This window comes from Opisthocomus hoazin, chromosome Z, assembly GCF_030867145.1.
Source record: "Opisthocomus hoazin isolate bOpiHoa1 chromosome Z, bOpiHoa1.hap1, whole genome shotgun sequence".
In the NCBI taxonomy this organism is placed as follows: Eukaryota; Metazoa; Chordata; class Aves; order Opisthocomiformes; family Opisthocomidae; genus Opisthocomus; species Opisthocomus hoazin.
The window spans coordinates 38,979,513-39,004,831 of NC_134454.1; the positions used below are offsets into that span (position 1 = coordinate 38,979,513).

A 25,319-nucleotide genomic window follows, 5' to 3' on the forward strand; every position below is an offset into this window, starting at 1 on the left:
CTTCAAGAAACGGACGCAGGAGCCCTGCTAGTGCCGCCGTCGGGGCGGCCTCTTGCAGGGCTGGAGAGCGTGGTTGTGGCCGGGGGCTCTCCTCTTCGGGGAGCGCCGGGGCCCCTCGGGCGAGTGGTCCCTGCCCTGGGTGGGAGCGGAGGGGCTGCGGCTGCAGCCCTGGGCAGAGGGCCCTGCCACCGCGGCCTCCCCCGGCTCCTGGCGGGGCTGCTCCTGCTGCGCAGGGACGGGCGCAGGTGGGGGCCAGCCGGGATCCCCGCGGAGGGCGACCTGCGATGTCCATGGCTGTTCCTCTGCATCGGAGCCCGCAGAGCTGCTGGAAGAGTCCAAGAGGGGGTCAGGAGTGCCCCCCCGGGAGGCCGTGGGGCTGGGGCTGGCTGCAGGCCCCTCGTCCTGCCCGCCGGCAGCGCACTGCTCCTGCTGCTCCAGGTGCTGGCAGATCTCGCTGCCGTACAGGTGCACAGCGGAGGTGATGAGCCAGCAGATGAATGTCGGTGTGTGTTCTTGGAGGTGGGCCTGCAGCTCCCACACCAACACCGCGTCCAGCCCATACAGGCACAGGCACTGCACAATGGTGCCCTCCACCACAGCCACCTGCCACCACTGTTCCTGGGCGAGCTCCTGTCGCACCCACAGCAGAAGGGTCTTGAGGTTGTCTGGGTGGCTCTTGAAAAAGTCCGCCCAGACCTCAGGAGAGAAGCCGCCCACCTGAGCACCAGCCACCGGCCCCGCAGCCCCCTGCTCATCCTGGTGGTCTTCAGCCGGGGGTTCTGTGGCACCTGGGATTTGGAACATCAAATAATCCTCCAGATTTTCCAGCTCCACCAAGAGCAAGATGGCCGTTGTCGGCAACCTGCAGAGGGGGCAGTTTGGCTTCTGCCATGCCCAGCGCAGCGCACAGCCTAAGCAGAATTGGTGGAGGCAAGGTGACATGTAGGCGATGTCCTCTTCATGGTCGTGGCAGATGGGGCAGCTCCACTCGCTCGCAACAGCCATGCTCTCTGCATGCTGTTGTGGGCTGGAGAGCGCTGAGGACGAGGAGCTGCTCCCTCTCGCTGGCACCGCAGCTGTGGGTGTCAAACGCTGCAAAAGGGAGAGAGGCCACAGTCACTCGCCGTCCCGCAGACGGGAGGAAGACATGCCTGTTTCCCTCAAGAAGGACACCCTCCCCGCTCCCCGAGCCTCAGCGCCCACCCCATGACCGCCCCACGGGGACGTTTCCCTGTATGCTCACCTGCGCTGCTGCAAGCGCACCCCGCAGTGCCCGGCTGCCTGGAGCAGGCAGGGCCGGGGAAACACAGGCGATGGCTCCAGGACGGGCAGCGAGAGCTGCTGACGGCAGCCCCCGAAGCACCACCCAGCACCAGGAGAAGTCTCCACCCTCCAGACCTCGAAGGCACGCTCGGCCGGAGTCATGAGCCAGACTCGGCCAGGCTCTGCCATCGCCCAAAGATAACCAGCGAGGGACGTGAGGTCCCACTCTGTGGCTCGCTCGTGTCACACTCCAGTGCTCAGTGACGTCACCCTCCACCCCTCGGTGACATCACAGTGGAATTTCTCCCCCCGCAGACCCACAGCATTGGCTGAAACTGGGGCGTTTGGGCTGGAGATGAAGAGCAACCTTTCCCCCATGAGGACAGTCCGGCAGTGGAGCAGGTTGGCTGCAGCGGTTGTGCCGTGTCTGTGCTTGGAGCGTTTCAAGCCCCAGCCGGAAAAAGCCCTGAGCACCCCGGTCTGACCCCAAGGCCCACCCTGCTTTGGGCCTTTCTGAAGCCTCTGTCATCCCATGGGGTGACTGTCACTTCTGTCATCCTCTCAGTGCATGTTCATAAGTTGCTGGGTGAGTTGCATCTCCTTACCAGCAGACAGAAGGAAGTGGTAGGGAAGCCATTGCAGGGGTCTGAAGGAGGGCTTGGGGCAGAGAGTAACATGCACAGGAATTTGACGGCTCTTAAACCCCCACTGGCATTTTTTCTATAAACACAATCCCGCTTGATTTATTCTGAAGAGTAAATGGAGTGGAGTGGGCTTGCTGTGCGCTGTGTAGTTTGGCCTTTTGATTATGGGCTTGAAAAGGGGCAGTGCTGTGAAAATGGGTAGTGTCATGCCCAGGCTGCCCTTTTTTCCCTACGTGGAACGTGTCTGCGTCTCCCATAGCACACTGAAAGACACCTAACGATACTGTTTGACGCAAAGCGTGTGCAACTCTGGTGCATTTTGTTTGCCGTACAGAGAGGTTCTACTACAATGCCCTGTCCATCTGTACCTTTCCATGGTAGGGAGGAGCTTCCATTTAGCAATTAGAGCAGGGGTGTTTGCATTTTGTTCTCGGCTCCGTTACTGACTCCTGAAGAAGTTCTTTCCGCATCACGCACATATCTGCGCTGCAGAGGCTGACCGTCTTCTTCGTCTATAAAACGTTCAGAAATACAAAAGTGGACTGAGCTACATTGGAATTCTGCCTATGCCACTTCAAAAGTCAGCTCATGGTTGCCTTCAGAAAAATGTTGGAAAGTATACAGAGTAGCTTTTAGCACGGTCTTCAGAAGATGAGGAAACAGAAAGACCTGGCTTTTACCACTAGGACTTCAGGGCATCAAGGAAGGATGGCTGGGTGGATGAGGGGAGAGCAGTGGATGTTGTCTACCTTGACTTCAGAAAGGCTTTCGACACTGTCTCCCATAACATCCTCCTCGGGAAGCTCAGGAAGTGTGGGCTAGGTGAGTGGGCAGTGAGGCGGATTGAGAACTGGCTGAATGGCAGAGTTCAGGGGGTGTCATCAGCAGCGCCGAGTCTGGTTGGAGGCCGGTAACTAGTGGTGTCTCCCAGAGGAGTCAGTACTCGGCCCAGTCCTGTTCAACTTCTTCATCAAATGACTTGGATGAAGAGTTAGAGTGTACCCTCAGCAAGTCTGCTGATGACACCAAACTGGGAGGAGTGGGGGATACACCGGAAGCTGTGCTGCCATTCAGCGAGACCTGGACAGGCTGGAGAGCTGGGTGCCGAGGAACCTGATGAGGTTCAACAAGGGCAAGCGCAGGATCCTGCACCTGGGGACGAACAACCCCATGCACCACTACAGGCTTGGGGCGGACCTGCTGGAGAGCAGCTCTGCGGAGAGGGACCTGGGTGTGCTGGTGGACGACAGGTTAACCATGAGCCAGCAGTGTGCCCTGGCTGCCAAGAAGGCCAATGGGATCCTGGGGTGCATTAAGAAGAGTGTGGCCAGCAGATCGAGGGAGGTTGTCCTCCCCCTCTACTCTGCCCTGGTGAGGCTGCATCTGGAGTACTGCATTGAGTTCTGGGCTCCCCAGTTCAAGAAAGATGAGGAGCTACTGGAGAGAGTCCAGCGGAGGGCTACGAGGCTGATGAGGGGACTGGAGCATCTCTTCCATGAGGAAAGGCTGAGGGAGCTGGGCTTGTTTAGCCTGAAGAGAGAAGGCTGAGAGGGGACCTTAGAAATGCCTACAAATATCTTAAGGGCAGGTGTCAAGAGGATGGGGCCAGACTCTTTTCAGTGGTGCCCAGCGACAGGACAAGGGGTAACGGGCACAAACTGAAGCATAGGAAGTTACATTTGAACACGAGGAAGAACTTCTTCCCTCCGAGGGTGACGGAGCATTGGAACAGGTTGCCTAGAGAGGTTGTGGCTGCCCCCTCCCTGGCAGTGTTCAAGGTCAGGCTGGATGGGGCTTTGAGCAACCTGGTCTAGTGGAAGGTGTCTCTGCCTGTGGCGGGGGGCGGGGGCTGGAATTAGGTGATATTTAACGTCCCTTCAAATTCAAACCATTCTATGATTCTGTGACTCGGAAAAACCTTAAAAGGTACGCACCAGACATACTCTACCTTCTTCACTTCTCAGCAGTGTTCAGTGTAAAATGCGCTACTTTTCTGCTGGGGAGTCAAACCAACGTGACCTGTTGACAAGTGTCTTTGATATCGTTAGTGTCAGTGGTGGTGGTGGTCTTTCTAGGTACTATAGGAAGGATGGCTTCTGCTGGTAGTACTACATAAGTTTTGGCTGCTCCTCCAGTTTCCTTGCTGACTCCGTAAAAATCTTGACATCCGATCATTCCCAGAAAAGAGAATGGAAACTTCTTTTCCCTCTTATTTGTCTGAGTTGTGCCATTCCAAGTGACGTTGCTGTCACACTCGGTACTCTGGCTTCTTGTCACTACCACTGTTAATTCTAATTGCCACTGGAGATAAAGGTGCTGAGTTATTCACGTGATGTTTCCAGTGTTTCTTCTGCTGTTTTTTCTTTTTAGGAGGCCTCATTGTGCCCATCCCTTTTTCTTCACAGATTATCTCCACGCTTGTACTCCCCGTCCTTTTTGGCTCATGCTTTGTTTCACCACTTGCTGAATAGCCTGAAAGGCTGTCTTCACCTATGTAGTAGTCACTGAATTCTGGTTAAGTTTTCTTGGGGTCATTTTCTTTTGCTAGACTTGTGTTCTCCTCACCTGTGCTCTCCCGGTGGCACATTTTGTACTTTTTCCACCAGCCTTTTCACTTTTCCTTCTGTTCATCCCTCCAGAAGTGGTCCTTGACCTGTTGCTTGATCAGTTCCTTGACCTGCATCTGTCATAAGATGATGGATCTTTTTAGAAGTCTCCACCCTCCATTAGATTCTCACATTGGCCATACAGGACTGTTAAAGAGTGAGCAAGTCCTGCTAATTACTCCTTGGATCTCCAGTTGATGAATCAGCTTCTGGATGGGGGTCAGGGAATCTTGGTTGGTGCGATACTGTCGCCGGTGCACTGTTGTGGTAGTGATTGGCACCTGCTGTTCTTTGACCCTCAGCAACCCCACAACAGAAGGGTCCTCCAAAAGACTGGGCAAAGCAGACAGCTCTTTAATGTCCTCCGTCTCCAGTGCGGCTGTACCAAAAGCCCACCAGTCCCCTCCTGGATCCTGGAAATATCCTCTCCTGAGGTAATGTATGCCAAGGATGCCCAGAGCCTTGGGGCCAGTCACAATTGGCTGCTTTTGCCCCTCATTCCCAGTTAGGTTTGACTTCAGCATCCAATACAGTTAGCTGTTGGGATCTCCCTGTCACTCCAGAAACACAGATAGGTTCTAGCCCTTTATAGCTGCATGGCATTAGAGTACACTGTGCACCGGTGTCTACAAAATCCTGATACCCCTGCGGGTCTGATGCGCCAGGCCATTGAATCCACACAGTCCAATAAACGCGGCTGTCCCCCTCCTCGTCCTTGCTGGAGGCAGGGCCCATCTAGTCCTGGTCATAGTGTTTGTTGTTGACGAATGGATTCATGTGGCATACGTGGGTTACCCCAGGCTTGGTACTCGCTTCTTGTCAGTACCAATCAGAAGTCCCTCCACTATGATCAGAAGCAAGATCAGTCCTTCTGCTCCACCTGGAGAACTCCCCACTGTAAACCGGAGTAGCAATTTTCCTGGGAGAACCCTCATCTGTGATGATTGTTTTTCCTTCTAACTCACTTACCCCTGCCTTTAGCGTCAAGGTAGGTTTTCCATCCCACTTCCTCATGTCCTCTTCATGGTCACACAGGTAATACCACAGGGTGCTCCATGGTGTGTACTGTCTCTCTTGAGCAGAGGAATACTTTCTCCTAATAGCTGAGATACTGGTCCGTACAGGTGGGAAGTAGGACCTATCCAGTTTTTCAAACAGTTTTTTGAACATGGTTTTGGATTTTTCCGACAGCCTTTCCACAGTCAAAACGCGGTCCAACTGGGAGAAGAGAGACTTTCTTCGTATTGCCGGAGTTGGCCAGCCACTTCACCGTTGGCACCTCTTTGCCTTTCCAGTCCATTACTGTCAATGAGTTGGCATAAGACAATGGTGCGCTCCGTACAAACTTCTGCCACAGGGGTCAGGTACTTGGGACTTCATCTGGATCTGAGAGTGACTGCAGGTTGTCCAGTAAATCAGCTCCCACATGGGTCATTCCCTCACGTACTGGATACCTCTCTTCATGGAGGTCCACTTGCCTAGGTGGTTTATAATATCTTACTTGAAGGGACACCTGTTCCTCATGTCTGAGAGAAGTCATCTCCAAAGGCTGAGGACTTCTGACCCTCTTCCAATCACCTTGTCAATGCCTCCTTCCCTAGACAGGGGTCCCAGCTGCTCGGCTTCCCTGCCCTCTAATTCCACGCTGCTGGCCCCTTTACCCCAGCATCGGAGCAGCCATGTGACAATGTGCTCGCCTGGGTGGTGGCTGAAATCCTTGTGTATATTTCACAGCTCACCCAGAGATAAGGATGGGGTGATTATCTCGATTCTTCCTCCTGTTCTCGTGACGACCTTGCTTCATCTTCACCCCTGCAATCTGATTTTTTAATGTATTTCTTCTTGTGTATCACCGAGACTTTTACCAGCACAGGTCGGTTCAGCTGCAACGCCTGTCGCTGGGTTTTGAGTAGCCGCAGTGCCTGTCACGGGGCTTGGAGTACCTGTAGTATTGCTAAATATTTTTTAACTCTAAGCAACACCTGTCACCCATTCAGGAGAGCTAGCAACAGGAGCATGCTGGTTTGAACATCCCAAGCGTACCGGGAAGTCTCAGAGTTGTTGTAATTAGCCTGGTGGAAAAGGGGAAGATATAAGAAGACATCTTCCCTACAGCTTGGCTCTTTGAAGAGAAAAAGAGGTGTAATTATTAATAACTCGCAGTAGATGGCTCCCGAAGTACAGAGATAAAGCCGCCAACGCTGCTTTGCTGTGTTCGCTGCCCACCGCCGCCGGATACAGGTGAAAAACTGGTCCCGCAACCAATGTTTTTATTAAACCACAAGCCAGTGCCATACAGCACAGCAAAGCGATAACCTTAATTCCACACACAGAGGTGATAAACTGCACGTAAGCACTGACACACAGTATATACGGCAAGCAAGTTGTTACACGATACAACCCTGAGAACAACTCTGAGAGCAAGTAAGGCCACACTGTGACCAGCAACAACCAAACCAACATAACAAATGCTTACCACAGACTTCCTTTAACACACTCTGGTCAGACCTGTTGTCATCTCAACCCTTCGAGCCCCACACTGGGCACCAAAAAGGCCTGTTGTGGTTTAACCCAGCCGCCAGCAGCTAAGCAACCACATTTGCTAAAAATTTTGTTCAATATACATGAAAATAGCTATTCATGCAACTACACGTCCCTGTTCTTGCTCCCATCTCATCTATATTCTAATTTTAACAGCCATTCTCCCACTATCAGTCCAGCTTGTGGTGGAGGATGGACTTGCCCTTGCTGCAACCTGCGGTGACTGTTGCTTCCCATCGTTCTGCTCTGCATTGCTGGCAGGAATCCAAGCTCACCTTTCTCTCACCACCCATTAGAGAGCTGAAGTCTGCCCCTCCACCTCACCATTAGCCTTCTCTGGGAAGAAACCAACCTACCTCCTGTTTCTGACCTTCACTTTGCATGTCATGAGTGCCAGCTCCCTAACCTTCTAAAGGTATTCTAACTTTCATAGGATGTGTGAAAAACCAAAATGGATTTTTTAAAAAGTTGTTTCTTTGAGTTGTTTTGCTTTGTTTTTTAGATATGATACCATGGAAAAATCACATATGTCTGCAAGCGTGTTTAACCTATAATAGAACTATGCAGATTTTTTTGCTGATATAGATGATTTGTGAAAGGCAATGAATATTAGAGCAGTGCTGATGTCCTTTGTAGGAACAGCACTTAGGAATGTAAATGTCTTTTTTTTATGCATATATACATTTTATTATACTCTGAAACTGAACTTCTAGATTTTTCTCTAAGTGTTCATGAAGGGTAGCAGGCAACTACTTTCTTACAAGCTGTATCACTTCAAACGGCTCCAGGGTGACCTTATAGCAGGGGAATGGCTGTAAAGTAAAAGAGGGCAGATTTAGATTAGATATTAGGACGAAATTCTTCACCATGAAGAACCTGTGGTGAGGCACTGGAACAGGTTGCCCAGAGAAGCTGTGGCTGCCCCGTCCCTGGCAGTGTTCAAGGCCAGGTTGGATGGAGCTCTGAGCAACCTGGTCTAGTGGAAGATGTCCCTGGTCATGGCAGCGGGGTTGGAACCAGATGATCTTTAAGGTCTGTTCCAACCCAAACCATTCTATGATTCTGTAGTACAGGTGACAGTGAATTGTTAATAAATGCTAAACTACATCAAAAGTAGGAGAGACGCAGGCTATTTGTGTACAGATTTCTTCCAACTTCTGTCAGCTTTTTATTACGGCAGGTCATAGTGTTCGTAAAATATTCCATGATCATAATATTTGTAAAATATTCCACAGAGTATTTTTAAGTAGAACAAATTTATGCTAAAAATGTATTGGAAACCTTAAGCCTTTTCTCTAAAGCACTTGAGCTAGCGTTTTCATTCAGTTGCTTTCGACAGTAACCTGAATATCTTTTCGGCACACTTTATCACTGCAGTTAGAGAGTGTGGTTTACTTCAAAAGAGACACGCTGTACAGACACCTTGGGCTCATATAATGCCTAATTTCTATCTTGGTCACAATTTAGGATGGAAAAGTATTGTGCATCTATGGCTAACCGAGGGGTGATACAATCAAACGCATTCAAGGCCTTTGCCCACTGGCAAGGAAGAACAGGGTTCTGGCCTTTATATGAACCCCAGGGGTTCCTTATCAATTAAAGGTAAATGATTGATGTTTTGAGGAAGGTATTACACTTAGATTTCTTAGAGAAGTGAGTAGTATAGATGAGATTTGCATGCAATACTAAACTTGTCAAATAAACTTGTCAAATTTTACTATACACTACTTCTAAAAAAATACTTGTTTGAAGAGGTACATTTGTTTTGTTCCTTTAATGGAAAAATAAATTGGGGGCCTCTAAGAAAGTCTGCTCTGTGTCCAAATTAGTCTCTCTCCATACTTCTGGTAAAATCTTAATCCTGCACTCGTGGAGATGCAACTAATGTTGAAATACTGAAAAGTATTCCTAAAAATGTGTTTAAGTCTGTGCAGTTTACTGCTGTTGTGTTTTATGTATTTATCAGAAATAGCTTGCTCATGAGATACCAAAGATCTTCGCAGTCTTCTACATTTGAATCAATACTCTAGCAGGATTTAGCAAAAAAAAAAAAAAGTTGGACTGCACTGGTGGTGAACTCTATAATCAAAGGACAAAGATTGTCAGGAAATTTTAATATCCAGTGAAGGCAAAAATGAAGCAATTCACCATTTTTATGATCTGTATATGTTAACCCCAACTGCTTATCTCTCTTCTGGACTCATTTGTCAGCAGCTTGTGTGTAGTCATTAAAGTCATCATGCTGCTTTTTATGGTACAGAACAGATATACTTTAATTATGGTTTAGCAGGTTTTTTACTCACGTTTTGTGTCGTGTTCTCACCGCCCCCCCACCAACTCTTACAGTATCAAGAAAACTGTCTTGCTGCAAAATCTCTATTTAATATTCTGTTTACCACCAGAGTGTGTTCAGATGGAGCTACTGCCTTATCCGGATAGCCCAGGTCCCAGTGCTGATCTCTGCGGGACTTTATGGGCAACTTTCTTCCACGACGGCAGTTAACCGTTAGTTCATACTCCCCTGCCCCATTTCCTTTCTGTTCATTATTTCTCAGACTTTATTATTAAGTCGTTCTTTTAGGCTTAAACTTCTTTTAAGGCTTAAGGCTTCTTTTAAAAGCCTTTAGGGGACTTGGTGGGAAGCCTTTTGGAAATTGACTGTATTAACTATTTTGGAACAGACTATATTAACTAGACCTTCATTGCTTACTGATCCCTTTAAAGTAACATAAGCAGATACAAAAGGCTTTAAAAAGCCTTTCCCAAACAAAGTAAACAAAATCAAAGTTTCCTGTGTATTTAAAAAAATTGTGTAACATGAGGCAATCCGTTAGCAGGTATTTACCGTATATGGCATTTAATCCAAAAATCACTGCTCAGGCAGCTGGGTCACCTATGCTATGTTAATTACTTCTAATAAAAGGCTTTATGTCTTAACTAAGGCTTTACCATCCAGATTAAATAATTTTGCAGGCTATGTAATAATAACTCTATATAATGAATACACAGTTGACGGAGAGTAGGTATTTAATATTCCATGGAGGCAATCTGTAAATATGTTATGGTAATATCCTAAACACTTCAAATAATGTGTAAACTAGTTTGGTATCCAAAATAATGCAAATGTATACAGGACCACTTAACCAAACATACCAATTATTTCTTTCCAGTGTCTTTAATTCTGTGTACACTGTGAGCTACCCAGTATGATGCTGGTGATTATTTTTCTCAGCTCTGATTGCCTTTATCCAAGATGTTGGGAAGCTGCCATTGAAAAGACATTTTGGGAGGTAAACTTGACATGCACTTATATTTAAGAACACATTATTTCTTAATAAATGAAGGAAAAGTATTCTTTCCTACAGAAACATCTTTAGTGTACACCTGTAATTGAGACTTTCCCTCACTTTCATAATTTTATATTTTGGCTCTTAAAATTTTTTCAGTTCAAATCTACTTAGAATTACAATGTTGGTAGCAACATTTTAACTACAATCTTGTTTTTAATCCTCGTTCAGCTTTCTCTTCCACTGTATCAAATAATAGTTCTCTGACCTAGACATAGGTCTGTTTGTCAGTGCATGATCTGGATAAAATCTTTGGTTTTGCAAACAAAAAGGTTTAAGCGAGAGTAAAATTGAACTGACACAAAGGGGTGTGGTGCGCTTTGCCCATTGTTTATCATGACACGAAACATTCATCTGGTACTGTGATAGAACGTTCTCTACATGTAGTGTTAGTGAGAGGTGTAATAAAGGAGGCATAGTGGGAGATTATTCTTTCCTTCAGTTGTACACCTATAGCACTACAAAAATAATTTAACAAGTGCTTCTTTAGAAATTAGATCAGCACTGATTTTTGTTCTGTGGAATTTTTGCCTGTCAGACTACCTAGTGTACAACTTTGTTTAGAATAAAGTTTTTTATAAAACTACATCTACTGAAGTGCCTCTGTTTTAACTGTCAGAATGCTCAAAAAATACTAATTTTATCCAGTTGTGAGACTGCAGTGCTCTACTTACAGACTGCATAGCGTTGATGGGGTGACACAGCGTGGCATGCTATACTGTGACTCTAGTGAGCCTTCTGAACCATCGGGATCATTTATGCCAGTAAAGCATCGGTTACATTTCTATAATCTCGGTATCTCTGCAATCAAAAAAGAGACTTAATTGTGATGGTCTTTTCTAGTAAAGGATCGTGATCACAGTTAACTGAAATGGGACTAACTTCTTTTTTTAGCCAAGAGAGAAACTTTGTCAGGGCATCCAACAAAGTATTTCATATTTATGACTGTACTATTGTCTGAGTTTAACTATGAAATACCTGCCTGTAAGATTAAGGCTATATTACCCAAGAATGACCCTGTTCCCCACTAAATATATTGAACACTGTTCTGATTGCTGGTCAGGAAGAAAGGAAGGTATCCCGAACTGGTGTGTTTCTTTGCAATCTCCCTAGACTAAGCCAAGATGTTTATAACTTTAAAAATTAACTGTCGACTTCCTTATGCCGTTAATTTTGTCTGCGGCATACATTTAGATACTGGCAAACTTTTTGTATCTGCATTAATATGTTGGGTGTGTACCATTTCAAGCTTTATCTGAGAGGAACTTTGATGTGTTCTGTGCATTCTCATGTAAGGTACGTACTGTTAAGTTCTGGGCACAAATACCTGTAATTGGAAGATGTGTACAGAGCCACAAAAATGTAATACCAATGGCAGTGATGTAAGACAAGAATGTGTAAGGCTTTAATTAATGGTGGTGAATAGAGAATATTACTGCCAACAAATTTGATAGAGGTTATTACTGTCAGAAAAGCTGAGCATCAGTGAAGGGCAGAGACCCGTGTAGTGTGTGGGCAGTCCTTTATACTGCAGTTTCTGTGCTGAGAGAGCAGGAAACATTTTTTTCCGCAGTAACTTACCATTGGCATTATAATTTTACAGGTTAAAGTTTGAAACACTTATTAATAAAGATTGTGGCACACCAGAATTATTTGTTAGTTAGGAGGGGGACCCTGCTGATGTGAATGCTGTGGAGATGGCTGTACAAATGCAGAAAAGAAGAATGAATGAGAAAAAATGGGATAAAATTACATCCAGCCATACAGCCGAAATAAACAGCCTTGCAGTCAGCATCTGCCTGCTGCAGCTCAAGCAATCATGGAGGAAGATAAATTAGAAATAGAGGAATAGGATAGTGACTGAATATAACAAAATATCAACCACTAACTCACCAGAATAGGTTAATACGCTGCAAAGACCTTCACTAAAGAGGGCATAGTCTGCATGAAAGTACTCCTTTAGCTATGCGGGTGGGCTAGAAGGCCAGGTCAGCATGAAGGCAAGCTTCCTGAGGTTTCCTTTAGCTTTGCAGGGCCAGACTTGAGCTAACTACTGAATCACAAGCCATTCCCTCCCTGTTGTGAGCCATGAGAGTTACCCATACTTACAGAAAGAGGTGACAATAAATTAAGACTAATAGAGACTGGGTTAAGACTAACAGAGTTCAAAAGAGACTGTAGATAGGTAGTGTCACTCTTTATATTTAACACATTTTTATCTACTTTGCTTTTGTACAGCATGTTTCTGGAGCCTACATTTGATAAGTTGTCAGCATTTGAAGGTTTTGTTAAAATTTACAGCTTCAGAAAGATTGCTGTTTGGAAGTTTGAACCTTCTGAAGGGAGAGACTGTACTGCATACGTAAAAAGATGGATATCCCACACTGACAGTGTAAATAAAACTCCCACTCTATTAATGCTGTTTTGTACTCTGGCACAGATATTTCACATGAACACAAAATGTAAGTAAAGCATAAATAAAATAGTAAAAAATACAAATTGAATACATGCTGTATGTCAGACTACTATGGACTCCATTTTCGGAAACGCTTCCATAATTCATCACAGGGAAAATCCGACAGCCAAGCAGAGGTCCTCGTGACTTCGCTCTCTGCAGAATCACTAAGGTTGGAGAAGACCTCTAAGACCATCCAGTCCAGGCGTCAGCCCAGCACCACCACCGTGCCTGCTAAACCACGTCCCGCAGTGCCACCTCCACCCGCGTTTCGAACCCCTCCACGGACGGTGACTCCGCCGCCGCCCCGGGGCAGCCCGTCCCCATCCCTGGCCACTCTTTCCGTGAAGACATTTTTCCTGACGTCCAACCTCCCCCGGTCCCCCCCGACTTACCCTGAGGCCACGAACGGCTGCGGGGCGTGGGCAGTGCCGTACCCCCCCCACTCCCGGGCGGGCTGAGGGCGGAAGCTCCCGCCTCCCCGGGCCAAGGCGGCGGGGCCGCCGCAGGTGAGGCCGCCGGGGCGGGGCGGGGCGGTGCAGGTGCGGGTGCCGGCGGCGGGCGGGCCGTCCCTTTCCCGCCGCCCACCGCCCCTTGGACTCGGCGGCAGCCTCCTCCTGTCGGGCGCAGGAGAGGCGGCCGGGCCGGGCCGGGCTGAGCGCCAGCCATGTCGAGGAGCGCCGGCTCGGAGGGCGGGCGGCCCGGCAGGTCCCCGCTCCCCGGGGACGCGGAGCCGGGGGCCGCCGCCCCGCTGCCGCCGCCCCCGCTGCCGCTGCAGCCCCCGTTCGGCCCCGACGCCTACCCCGGGCCGGCCGAGCCGAAGCCGGTGCGGCGGTTCATCCCGGACTCGTGGAAGAACTTCTTCAGAGGGAGGCGCGACGGCGGCTCCGGCTGGGACAGCGCGGCCTCCGACATCAGGTACGTCTCGGACGGGGTCGAATGCTCGTCGCCGCCCTCCCCGCCCCGGCTGCGGCCGGAGCCCGCGGCGGTGCCCGGCTCCTTCCAGGATCCTCACGGGGGGTCGGGCGGGAGCTGCAGCTGGCGGAAGGAGGCGGAAGCCATGCTGCCCGGGGAGCCCGGCGGGTCGCTGGACTGGCGGGCGGTCGCCGGCCGGGCCTACAGCGAGCGGGTGGAGGCCTACAACCAGCGGTACGCCTACATGAAGTCCTGGGCCGGCCTGCTCAGGATCCTCTGCGTGGCCGAGCTGCTGCTGGGCGCCGCCGTCTTCGCCTGCGTCACGGCCTACGTGCACAAGGATAACGAGTGGTACAACATGTTCGGGTACTCGCAGCCTTACGGCTACGGGGCCGCCGGCGCCTACGGAGGCTACTCCTACAGCGGGCCCAAGACGCCCTTCGTCCTGGTCGTGGCGGGGCTGGCGTGGATCGTCACGATAGTGCTGCTGGTGCTGGGCATGTCGATGTACTACCGGACCATCCTGCTGGACTCCAACTGGTGGCCGCTGACCGAGTTCGGAATTAACGTGGCTTTGTTCTTGCTGTACATGTCGGCTGCCATCGTGTATGTGAACGATACCAACCGAGGCGGGCTCTGCTACTACCAGCTGTTCAAGACGCCGATAAACGCCTCTTTTTGCCGGGTAGAGGGAGGTCAGACAGCAGCAATCATCTTCTTGTTTGTCACGGTGATCATCTATCTAATTAGCGCGGTGGTGGCTCTGAAGTTGTGGAGGCACGAAGCAGCAAGGAGGCACAGGGAGTTAATGGAACAGGAGGTAGGTCACGAGTTACCATTTTGTATGGACTAGGTGTGGTGTGGTGGGGAGCAGGTGTTAAGATCTTGCCGTGCCTGTAGGTGCAGTCCTGTCAGGTGTCTTCTCAGCAGCAGGTCCATACCCTTTGAGGGTGGACTTTCACCAGTCTTAACGATTAAGATTACCAAATGAAAGGCTTTTTTAAGATGTCTGATCCAAATTCTTGGACTTTTTTTTTTTAATTCACTGTGATAAGGAGCTGGCTCAGTTCTCTTTAATTGTCAGCTCTCTTCTTGCGTCAGCCGATCAACTGCTTCCTGGTGTGTATTTTCCAAACAAAGGAAGAAATGAACAATGCACGGGTTCAACTGTTCAGTAGGGTTAGGCTTAAAGCCAGCTAGCATTTATTTGAAGACTGCGCTTTCATCACATTAAGCGCTAGTGTGAATGTCCGTAGCAACATGTTTTTACTTTGCAAGCGAAATTCCAAGCTACTGCGTCATGTCTTTTCAGTTTTCCTTACAATAGGTATTGGAAAATAATAGTAATAGCAGAGCTGGCAAGATTTTAGTCAACTTCATCTTTTTCACATCAAGCATTTCGCGTTGCTGCTGACCTTGCCCTTAATAGAAGCATTCAGTACTTCCCTGGTTAATGATAAACTGTAGTCGTAGAGACTTACCGCTACCAGCTGGAGAATTCAAAGTCATTTGTATAAAACCTCTTTCACATGAAAACACTACCAAAGAAGTCTTTTTAAGAAAATAATAAAACTTAATGCAGCATAGAAATTAACATATGTGAAGCCTACATAAGCCTAACTTAAGGACGGGTCAACATTTAAGTGATATTAGTAGGAGAGAGCAAGTTTAAAGTTGTATTTCCTCTGCTTTGTGACTGCAGTCCGATTTGCAGCATTTCCATTCCACCACCTTGCATAAAACTGAGACTCCACTTTCGAAAAGTACATTGCAGATCTTTGATAAAAAGTATTTTAACCAACTTTTAATATGTCCTGCAAGAATGAGGTGATTGCTGGAGTTATACGGGAGGTGTTCAGTCACTCTTCCCCATTGCTTTCCATGTTCTTTTATTCCATTTACCTAGTATTTCTGAAGGGACTACTTTTATAACACAGGTTAGGGTCTGGAGAATGCTGTGCAAAACAGCTGCCGGCTGAGCTACTGGTTAGTGCACTGTTGTGTTTTCCAGGCAGTGAATTAGCCTGCAGAGTGTCAGTGAGTTAATACGGGCTGGAATGTGAAATAATAAAGGAGACGGGGAAGTGGGTGGAGTGTTTCCTGCAAGCTGTTTTCATGCCACTGTTCTTGAACAGTCTTTAAATCAATTGATCTGAACATATTCCTTATGCTGAATTTCTTCACGTGTAAATATAAATGTAATTATACAGTAAGATTTTGAAATAGTTTAGATTTTAAGAGTCTGTGCTTTTGCATACTGTTTTTGCTGAAAATAAGAACAGTTCTGTGCATTTTTTGACAGATGAAAACACAGTCCTCTTTTCCAGAAAAGCAGGTAGGAAATAGGAATTTGTTTTTACTGGTATTTCCAAATGGTTGTTCTTTTTCTTGTGCCTATTTTGATTGACCTCTATCTATTTACTTACTTGTTTGGCTTGGAAGAGATCAGGTATAATTCTTGAAAGTAGTCCAGACAACGTTCTGTTACCTACAAGATTTGGAAGAAGCCTGTAAAGAAGTTACTATTAGTTGGGCTAGGTTATAAAACTTACTGTAGATAGCAAATGTGATGACTTGCCTCTGTATGTGCTCTTACCTTCTTTCCTGAAGTGACAAGTTCTGTAGCATTTATCACCTAGTTTGGCTAGAACACGGCTAGAACAGCAGGTCATCTGATGGCGTTGTAGGTTTTAGAGACTCTTTGCTCCTGGCTGGCTGCTTAATTTGGAGGAGAGCCAGTGGAAGCACTGTGGTAGGTGCTCTCTGAGTTGACCTTGTCCGTGTGTCTCTGAGACTGCTCCAAAGACCTCCTTGCTTGTTTTAAAGTATCAGCAATTCTAGTACTTCTGCCACACAGAGATGCAGTTCCATACACTACAAAGATTTTATAGGCTCCTAACAGCAGATGTTGATGATTTCCAGAGAATCTATGGTGTATTTATTTCAGTGTTAAATGTTTCTTGTTAGATACTGTGAATTTCCGACTACTGTCTTCTTTGTTGCTTCAGTACTGGATCAGAATCCTGTTTTATGTGTTCCAGTGAGACTCCATGTGCTTTTATTTCTGGATCAAGGGATAAATTGTGCAATAGGAAAAAAGGGGAAAAGGGAACTGCAGAGAACTGAGTGATTCCTGTTCATTCACAAATTAGATTGGATATCCAAGGGAACCTACTTAAATTATTTTTTTGAGACAAGACAAATCTTTCCAAGCCTGAAGAAGTATTTATCTATCACTGGTACTGCTGTTAGGACAAACCGAAGATGGGTGTTGTGTGAGAAACATCACTGTAACTATTCACTAATTTTCTAATTACAATAAGGGTCATAAGAAATATCTGTGATTTGCCTCTACTGCTGCTCAATACTTGTGTTCAAGTTTTGTCTTCAAATTCAGTTTGTTCTCAAATGAATTCGGTATTTTGCGCTTTACATATATTGCATTTGAAGTAAAACTGACTTAATGAAGAATTTTTTTTTTTCTTTTTAAACAGTATGAAAGTGATGACAGACCAAGAGAAGAGGTCACCTACAGGCAGCTTAAATCAGTGCAAAGAAAACCGGAACTCCTTAATGGTCATATACCTGCAGGCCACATTCCTAAACCTATAGTGATGCCAGACTACTTAGCGTAAGTGACTTGACTTTGACCAACTTAAACCAACTTAATGAAGAATACTTGAATGATGTTTTCCACTCAGCATTTCTCATATATACACTCATGGTTTCTCTGCCATGCATATGCTATGAGAACTCATAATTCTTTATTAAGTTAATGTTAAAAATAGAGACAGTTGCAGCTGGTATCAATGGCATAGAACCAGTAATATAAATAAAGAATCTTAAATTTTAAAAACACCACCCAAACTTCAAATATTAAAGCAGAATTTTATAATCTAGTAAAGTACCATAATTGCCAAAGGAAGAGAAGACCACCACACATGCAGTTTAGAAAAAAATAAAATACATGGGAAATTATTTGTCTTTTTAGCCCCTGAAATTTGACTACTCATGTACTTTCTAAGTACTAAATCTATAATGTGCTCCATTGAAGCAGGGTAGGCCTTTCCATGGTGAAGTATGAGGTCATGAATTCATTTTTATACTCTTTGCCATAGACTAGGACACAAACTGAAACACGGGAGATTCCACCCGAATATTAGGAAAATCTTTTTTGCTGTGAGGGTTAGCACAGGTTGACCAGAGGGCTGGTGGAGTCTCCACCCTTGGAGATATTCAAAAGCTGTCTAGACACAGTCCTGGGCAACCTGGTCTAGGTGGCCCTGCTTGATCGGGGGGGTTGCACCAGATGACTACCGGACATCCCTTCCAACCTCAACCATTCAGTCATTCTGTGATTTCAGTACTTTACATACATGAAAATTTCATCAGGTTATGAGATTAGTAACCGAAACAGAAATACACTATAAAGTTGAAGGGTCCACATGTTTGTTGAAGTCCTATCTCTAAAACTAGTCACAGAATCACAGAATAGTAGGGGTTGGAAGGGACCTCTGTGGGTCATCTAGTCCAAACCCCCTGCCGAAGCAGGGTCACCTACAGTAGGCTGCACAGGATCTTGTCCAGGCGGGTCTTGAATATCTCCAGAGAAGGAGACTCCACAACCTCCCTGGGCAGCCTGTTCCAGTGCTCCGTCACCCTCAGAGGGAAGAAGTTCTTCCTCGTGTTCAGACGGAACTTCCTGTGCCTCAGTTTGTGCCCATTGCCCCTTGTCCTGTCACTGGGCACCACTGAAAAGAGCTTGGCCCCATCCTCCTGACACCCACCCTTCAGATATTTGTAGGCATTTATAAGGTCCCCTCGCAGCCTTCTCTTCTTCAGGCTGAACAAGCCCAGTTCCCTCAACCTCTCCTCGTAGGGGAGATGCTCCAGTCCCCTCACCATCCTTGTAGCCCTCCGCTGGACTCTCTCCAGTAGCTCTTCATCTTTCTTGAACTGGGGTGCCCAGAACTGGACAGAGTACTCCAGATGGGGCCTCACCAGGGCAGTGTAGAGGGGAAGGAGAACCTCCCTTGTCCTGCTGGCCACACTCTTCTTGATGCACCCCAGGATCCCATTGGCTTTCTTGGCAGCCAGGGCACACTGCTGGCTCATGGTTAACCTGTCGTCCACCAGGACACCCAGGTCCCTCTCCGCAGAGCTACTCTCCAGCAGGTCCACCCCAAGCCTGTACTGGTGCATGAGGTTGTTCGTCCCCAGGTGCAGGACCCTGTATTTGCCCTTGTTGAACCTCATTTTTTTTTTTTTCTAAGGAAATACCCAGCAATTCAAACAAATGAAATGCGAGACAGATACAAAGCAGTATTCAATGATCAGTTTGCTGAGTATAAAGAACTGTCTGTGGAAATTCATGCTGTATTAAAGAAGTTTGATGAGCTGGATGCATTGATGAGACAGCTTCCTCACCATCCTGAAAGCTTATATGTAAGTACCTGTGAAATGGGCTCATGGAAGACGCGTGTGGTATTAGGCAGTTTCTGACTGTCTTTAGCTAGGGCACAGTGTCTTGTAATACTGGCAGTGAATTGGTGGGAGAGAAAGTTTCCCAACAAATGCTATTTCTTGTTTGGTCATCAGTCAAGTGTAAGGTTGCAGTTAAGCTGTATACATGTTTTTCTGTCTGTGTTTTTTTTGTGGGATTTTTTTTTTTTCATGCTAGTAACTGTGAAGTTTGAATGAGTTACAGTTAATGTACTTTCACTATTTCTCAAGTACAAGATTTACAGCTAAAATGTTACAACTAGTATAGATTGATCAAATGAGATTTTTACTTCTGATGAGTATTTTGTAGAATTGAAGATATGGAGAAAACTCTCAAGTGTTTATAAAAATGTGTGGTCTTTCTCATTAGGAACAGGAAAGGATATCAAAAGTTCTGCAAGAATACAAGAAGAAGAAAAATGTGAGTGTTTTCAGCTTTAGATTGCTAGTGAATCTAGTGAATAGCAAAGACTGTAAATAGGTGACGTGTCTGACACTAGGTGCAATTCACTAGCTCAGGGTATCTGTAGCTACTACAGGGCTTTGTATATTTTGTCTTTTAAAACTTTGGCAAAGTTGGGACACAACCCCCTCCACACATGACACTGTTTTGAGAATAATGATTCCATTAGCCACATGGGGGGGGAAACAAAACCCAACAGTTAAGCGAGAGTATGTCTCATCTCTTAACATTCTGCATTCAGAAGACTGGTTATTTTTTGAGATCCAGTTCATTTATATGCACTGACTGACACAGCCAACAGATAAGTTAACAACAGAAAACACAGTCTTACCCTGTGTTTTCTTTGTGGCATGGAGCTTAGACTCTCAAAAAGTAATTTTCAGTGTAATCCAAGAAGTTTCACTTTGTAGTTTTTAAATGCGGGCAGTAAATGTGTACCTGTGTTCCATTAAAAACGTAATACATTACAAATAACTCTTTTTTATTGAATTCAAATTTTGTGTCCATGTTAGTTAAATTTCATTGCTTTTTTGGGGGGAAGGGATTTATTAGACATACTACAACACACCTATAGAGTCTAAATTGTTTAGTGGCATGTCATTTATTTTGCAGATTTCTGTTTAAAAACTGCTCTGGTTACTAAGTAACTGCAGCATATAAAAGCAGAACCTCTTTTTCCAGCCTTTCATGAAGGAAGGGGAAGGAGGAAATAAGAAATTGTGGCCAGGTGAAAAGAATCTGATATAGGAGAATATTTATATAGTGCCATTCATCAAGAATGTAATTGATAATAGACCATTCTCAGAAGAGTCTGAAAGTGTAATATATTAATGTAAAGGTTTTTGTATTTTTTGCAGGATCCTGCATTTCTGGAGAAAAAGGAGCGTTGTGAATACCTAAAGAATAAGCTTTCTCACATAAAACAACGAATTCAGGACTATGATAAAGTTATGAATTGGAACGTAGAAACTTAGCTGTGCCTTCCCTTTGTGGATACTATTTTCTATGTTCTAAATCAATATGCATATTTTAAACTATTTATTTACTTTCAGAACAGTACACCTATGGGGATTGTTTAATCACTTTGTCACTTACTTAGATGTGCGTTACTGGTGAGTTTTACATGCAGATCCAATTTTAAATTAATGTAATGAAGCTCTCAGGTGAGTTTAGAAAACCTGTGCTAACATTCTGCCTTTATTAGACAGTACACAGCCTGGCCCCTTAGATACGAGTACTTTATTTGAAAATACTGTATTTGCAAACTTGCAAAGCCCACCAGAGAAAGCAGTTCTAAATACCATGTCAAGAGTTTGCATAGAAATGCTGTTCACAATTTCAGATTGTATTTATAGTTCACATCTTAATGATATCGGAAAGAGTTGAGCTGTTCTTTCTGGCTGGGGCTTAGTGCAGTGCTTAATCATACTGAATAATTTGGCAAGTTGAAAATTAGTAAGAGTTTTTGTATTGTATTTCCAAATGCTCTGCTGTATGTCAGAAATTACCTGGAATTTCACCCAACAAGAGATGTAAAGTAAGTTCTTATTTAAGCAATCATAGTATACTGGGAGCCCAGGGGAAGTTGTGTTGGGGTTTTGTTGTTTGGTTTTTGTTTTTTTGTTTGTTTTTAATTCCCCTAGAGGTGATGTAACAAATTTATACAGGCCCTTAAAGAAACAGAGGCAGAGGATGAGACTCATGTTAGTGTTCCATTAGTGTTGCTATAGGCCAGTATGCTCTGCGTATCTTCTTGGGGTCATCTTAGTAGGAATCCATGGGTTTAAAAGCAAAACACTGTATTCTTCATCAGCAAGTAACAGGACTTTTTGTCTAGGTAGCAGCTGTTTGTGAACTTGACATTCAGAGAGTAAATGCAGCAAAAATAATTCTCATTCGAAGTATAAATTATGAGTATCCTTTATAAGGCCAGCTAAAATGTTTTCATAGACATGCTTTCTAGAGCACATCTGCATAAATTCAATTTACATTTTTATATTTTATCTTGGGGATAGATTTGTATATGCAAATGTTTTTATAAGCTAGCAAATTTTCTTTGTATGCTTTTTTGCATCTTTGTTTACTTTTTTACTTGCTAAAATCTAAAATTTTTAGAAGCATTGACTGTTTCTTTGTACAGTTTTCTACAACTGCAATTTGTCTGTTCTGAAATATATTTTAATTTGAAAAAAATCCCACCAGTGTAGCCATGTTATTCTATTACTTATAAAGGCATTTTGTTAGAAAAAAGTGTTCCAACTAAGGTTATTTCAAATGTTTGTTAGCAATTGTTTTTTCTTTAAAAGAAGGTTTTCAAGTTTTGCCTTAATTTAAAGGCAGGACATCAGGAAAGCTGTTTCCGTTTCAGACAGTGATGGTAGTACCACCTCTGTTCCTCAGTACTGGAAATGCAGTAATATACCTTGCTCTGGCAGTTATAACCCTTCTGATTTTCGAGCCCTTTTCATTCACACTGCAATCCTGATGGCTACAAACCCACTTTCATATTTATAAAGTTGACATTCCAATTTTATCAGCCACTTGATTCCAAGAGTTTTAGTGGGTGAAGTAAATAACACAAGACACCATGGGAATGCTGAGAGAATTTGAAAACTTGGCACCCCTTCATTTGAAAGCCTTCAATCTCGTCTACCTGGAAGGTGTCTCAATATTTTCATCAGTCTGAAGTCAGATGACAGTCCCTTGTTCTCCCTCTCTTTTCAGGTGCCTCTTTCTCTTGTTCAGGTTTCTATTCTTTTCAAAGAAGAGGAAACCTGTCTACCTTACAAAGCAGCTGGGCCAACTGTTTTATACCTGTCGTGCTGTATACTTGTTAAACTTTTCTTTGTAAGAGAGGTCCTAGTCCAAATCCCTGCAAGCTAAATGACCTCTCACTGTAAGTTCAGGTTTCTCATTTTTTTTTCAGTGGGGTTCTGGACATTGCATCAGTACCAGGAGAAGAAGATTAATCCAAGTTTAAGGTTTAACTGATGTTTATGAAGTGCTAAAAAAAAGCTGACTGATGTTTTCTTTTGAAGATTCACAATCTGTACTCTTAATAGGTCTTCCTCCCTCAGGACACTGAGACCCAGCTCCAGGCTCCCTTTGACAGTGCTCTGAGTTTCAGTCTCAGAGAAGCTGTCTCCTGGCCCCTCAGACGGTGCCTGCATAGCCTCTGCAGAACCATCCTGCTGCAAAGTTTCCAATAAATGGGTTGGGGAAGGGGGACACAATGCCTGTGGCTGGAACAAGTAGATAAACCAAACAGCGACAGGTATGTGTGGATCCTCCATGTTTCCCAGCAAGGTGCCACAGGTGTTGGCCGAGTGGATTTTCCAGAAGCTGGGGAGAGAAGACAGGTAGAAATACTCCCTTCTGCCAGCCTTTGGGTTTCAAATAGGATTAGTGCAGGGCACAGCAGTGGGATGTGCTGAGTGTGGAGGCTCAGGAGAAGGCATTTACCCTTGCAGCTTAGAAATCCAGCAGGGCAACACATTGCGATTGTTACAGTAAATTACTTGCTCAGCCCTGGATCTGTTACAGACCGCAGTGCTGCTAAGCAGGCAGTTTTGGCGCATACAGTTGGTGAGCTAGTTTTGCTCTAACGTATCAATGGAGGACTCAAAAGGGTCTTGTCAACAGCACTATGAACGTACCAAATAAAAAATACCAGTCTAGGAAACATTTTTATCTCTTGGAGAAATTGCGATTAATGAATTAAGAATTAATGGCTGGGAGCTGAGGCTGGTCAAATGTAAGACAAAAATTAGGAGGAAAATGAGTGAAAATTGGTTACAACCAGAACTATCAGGGAAAGTGATCTCTTGAGATCTTTAAAGAAGGTATACTTCAGACAAAATGGAAGTTACTAGATGATTGTCACCTAGGTCTCTCTGTGCAATCTCTTGACTCTCAACTCCCTGAATCTATGGTGTTGCACGTACCTGTAAACAGTCTGTGATGTGGCCTTACTTGCGTGACTGGGTTTTTGCAGAAAGTAGTTAACATTTATTTGAAACTTACCCGGTAATACTGCCCAAAATCAGCCGGCATACAGCGTTACAGCCTGTCCTCAGACACCAAGTGCATGTAACAAGAACTTCTATCCTTCAGTCTTCCTCCTAGGAAAAACCTGCCTGGCACCACAGATCAACAAAGGGAAATGTCCAACAGACTTACATTTTCCAGGAATATAATAGTTTTCAAACTGGACTTGAATACATCGGTGGAAGGGCTTTCTTTTCTTATCTTGGCAAAAACAGCTGGATATCCTTGATCAAGATAAATGTGGCAACACCTGCATACTCTCTACCAATCTGTACATTTTTGCAGGGCAGATAAAGCAGCACCTAATGAATGTAACCAAAAGTTCGTATCACACAGTAGGATGGACTAGCTTTCATGACCTTCTATCAACCAAAAATACTTCTGGCAATGAAAAACCTAATGGATTTGAAATTGTAGAAGAAGCTATCCAGTGTTTTGTTTGTTAATCTCAAAATTGTGGTGAGATGTGAAGCATTTGGATAATCATAATCTACAAGTAAATCCTGCATTCCTGTCAGCATGGAAATTCTTGGCCTTGACAATAAAAAATATCCCTGTTCTGCAAGAAGTCTCATTTCTCTCTTCTATTGAAATTGTCAGTTTCCAGACATTTTTCCATTTTGGCATTTTACAAATTGGACTATTTTCCTTCTTAAGAAAGGATAGCGTGTGACCTAATGGGAGTAGACTACATACACACAACTTTATTTCAGTTCCTAGAAACAAATCTTGACTTCTTAAACCAAAGAATTTCCTTTTTTCCATCTTCAGTACTTTTTGTTGCTTTCCTTTAAATTAGCTTGTAGTTTTCCCAGGTATGGTTTAATTGAAAGCTAATTAATTTCTCCTCTGTTTCCCCTGTATTTATAAATTGCTCCTGATAAATGCAGCAAGCTGAAAGATACAGAGGCGGTAAGTTTTTCCCCATCTCCTATTTAAGGAAATGTTAGTACTGTTTAAATGTTTTCTTCCTGATTTGTTGTCTTGTTTGGATGCAGAGTGACACCGCTTAGAAACGGATGCTCAGCAGCTTTCCTGTAATTCAAGAGGTCAAACCCAGTCTTGGCACAATGCCACTGTATCCAGTGAAGTAATTATTGCTCTGCAGAGAAATTGGCTAAAACTGTATCTCCAGCTTTGTTGAGCTATTCCTCACTGTGATGCTTATGAAGTGGAAACTCTGGCTGAGATGGGTCAGTGCTGCTCAGAATTATTTTAGACTTGATCACGTAACATCAAAATACGTTAAACTAATTTGTTAGCTCCTCTTGTATTTTGATGCTAATCTGCAAACAAAACTCTGCACGTGAAAGAGTACACTTCTGCATAACTGCATTTTCTTTTTGCTTGCATTGCGGGAAAGCAACCATCTGCAAGCTTTTAAGACCTCATGTAATTTTCACTCTTTAACAAAATAAGTAATTTCAGACATTTGTACAGTTCTAGAACAGTTCTGTAATCCTGTTTAAATATGGATAAAGACCTTGTGGAATTACCAGAACATGTAAAATGGCTGTGATGTATTCCTTCATCCTG

General features: G+C 44.9%; 2 protein-coding genes across 4 annotated transcripts; one reads left to right on the forward strand and one right to left on the reverse strand.

Moving 5' to 3' along the window:
- On the reverse strand, positions 1-13,718 carry LOC142358962 (uncharacterized). 3 transcript variants are annotated; one of them, XM_075411850.1, is made up of 4 exons: positions 13,252-13,314; positions 3,842-6,635; positions 2,276-2,419; positions 1-1,092 (listed from the first exon to the last, which is right to left on the reverse strand). In XM_075411850.1, exons 3-4 carry the CDS (start codon positions 2,300-2,302, stop codon positions 28-30), a joined length of 1,092 nt encoding a protein of 363 aa, XP_075267965.1. In that variant the 5' UTR covers positions 2,303-2,419; positions 3,842-6,635; positions 13,252-13,314; the 3' UTR covers positions 1-27. The 3 variants fall into 3 exon arrangements, with proteins under 3 accessions (XP_075267965.1, XP_075267964.1, XP_075267966.1); XM_075411849.1 differs by lacking the exon at positions 13,252-13,314 and having other exon boundaries at positions 3,842-13,158; XM_075411851.1 differs by lacking the exons at positions 2,276-2,419; positions 3,842-6,635; positions 13,252-13,314 and adding an exon at positions 13,659-13,718.
- Positions 13,524-24,905, forward strand: MARVELD2 (MARVEL domain containing 2). Its single transcript, XM_075411848.1, has 6 exons — positions 13,524-14,591; positions 16,074-16,106; positions 17,266-17,402; positions 19,045-19,216; positions 19,644-19,694; positions 20,594-24,905. The coding sequence occupies exons 1-6, from the start codon at positions 13,524-13,526 to the stop codon at positions 20,708-20,710; spliced, it is 1,578 nt and encodes a 525-aa protein (XP_075267963.1). The 3' UTR covers positions 20,711-24,905.
- Positions 24,906-25,319: the final 414 nt, after the last annotated feature.

What these genes read in the sequence shown, in the direction of transcription:
- MARVELD2 (XM_075411848.1), top strand. Translation starts at nt 13,524, where the DNA reads ATGTCGAGGAGCGCCGGCTCGGAGGGCGGGCGGCCCGGCAGGTCCCCG. An exon ending in GGGAGTTAATGGAACAGGAG is followed by an intron (nt 14,592 to 16,073) that starts GTAGGTCACGAG and finishes ATTTTTTGACAG; the next exon opens with ATGAAAACACAGTCCTCTTT. An exon ending in ACCATCCTGAAAGCTTATAT is followed by an intron (nt 19,217 to 19,643) that starts GTAAGTACCTGT and finishes CTTTCTCATTAG; the next exon opens with GAACAGGAAAGGATATCAAA.
- LOC142358962 (XM_075411850.1), bottom strand. Translation starts at nt 2,302, where the DNA reads ATGGAAGCTCCTCCCTACCATGGAAAG. An exon ending in CTCCTCCCTACCATGGAAAG is followed by an intron (nt 1,093 to 2,275) that starts GTACAGATGGAC and finishes TCCCTTTTGCAG; the next exon opens with CGTTTGACACCCACAGCTGC.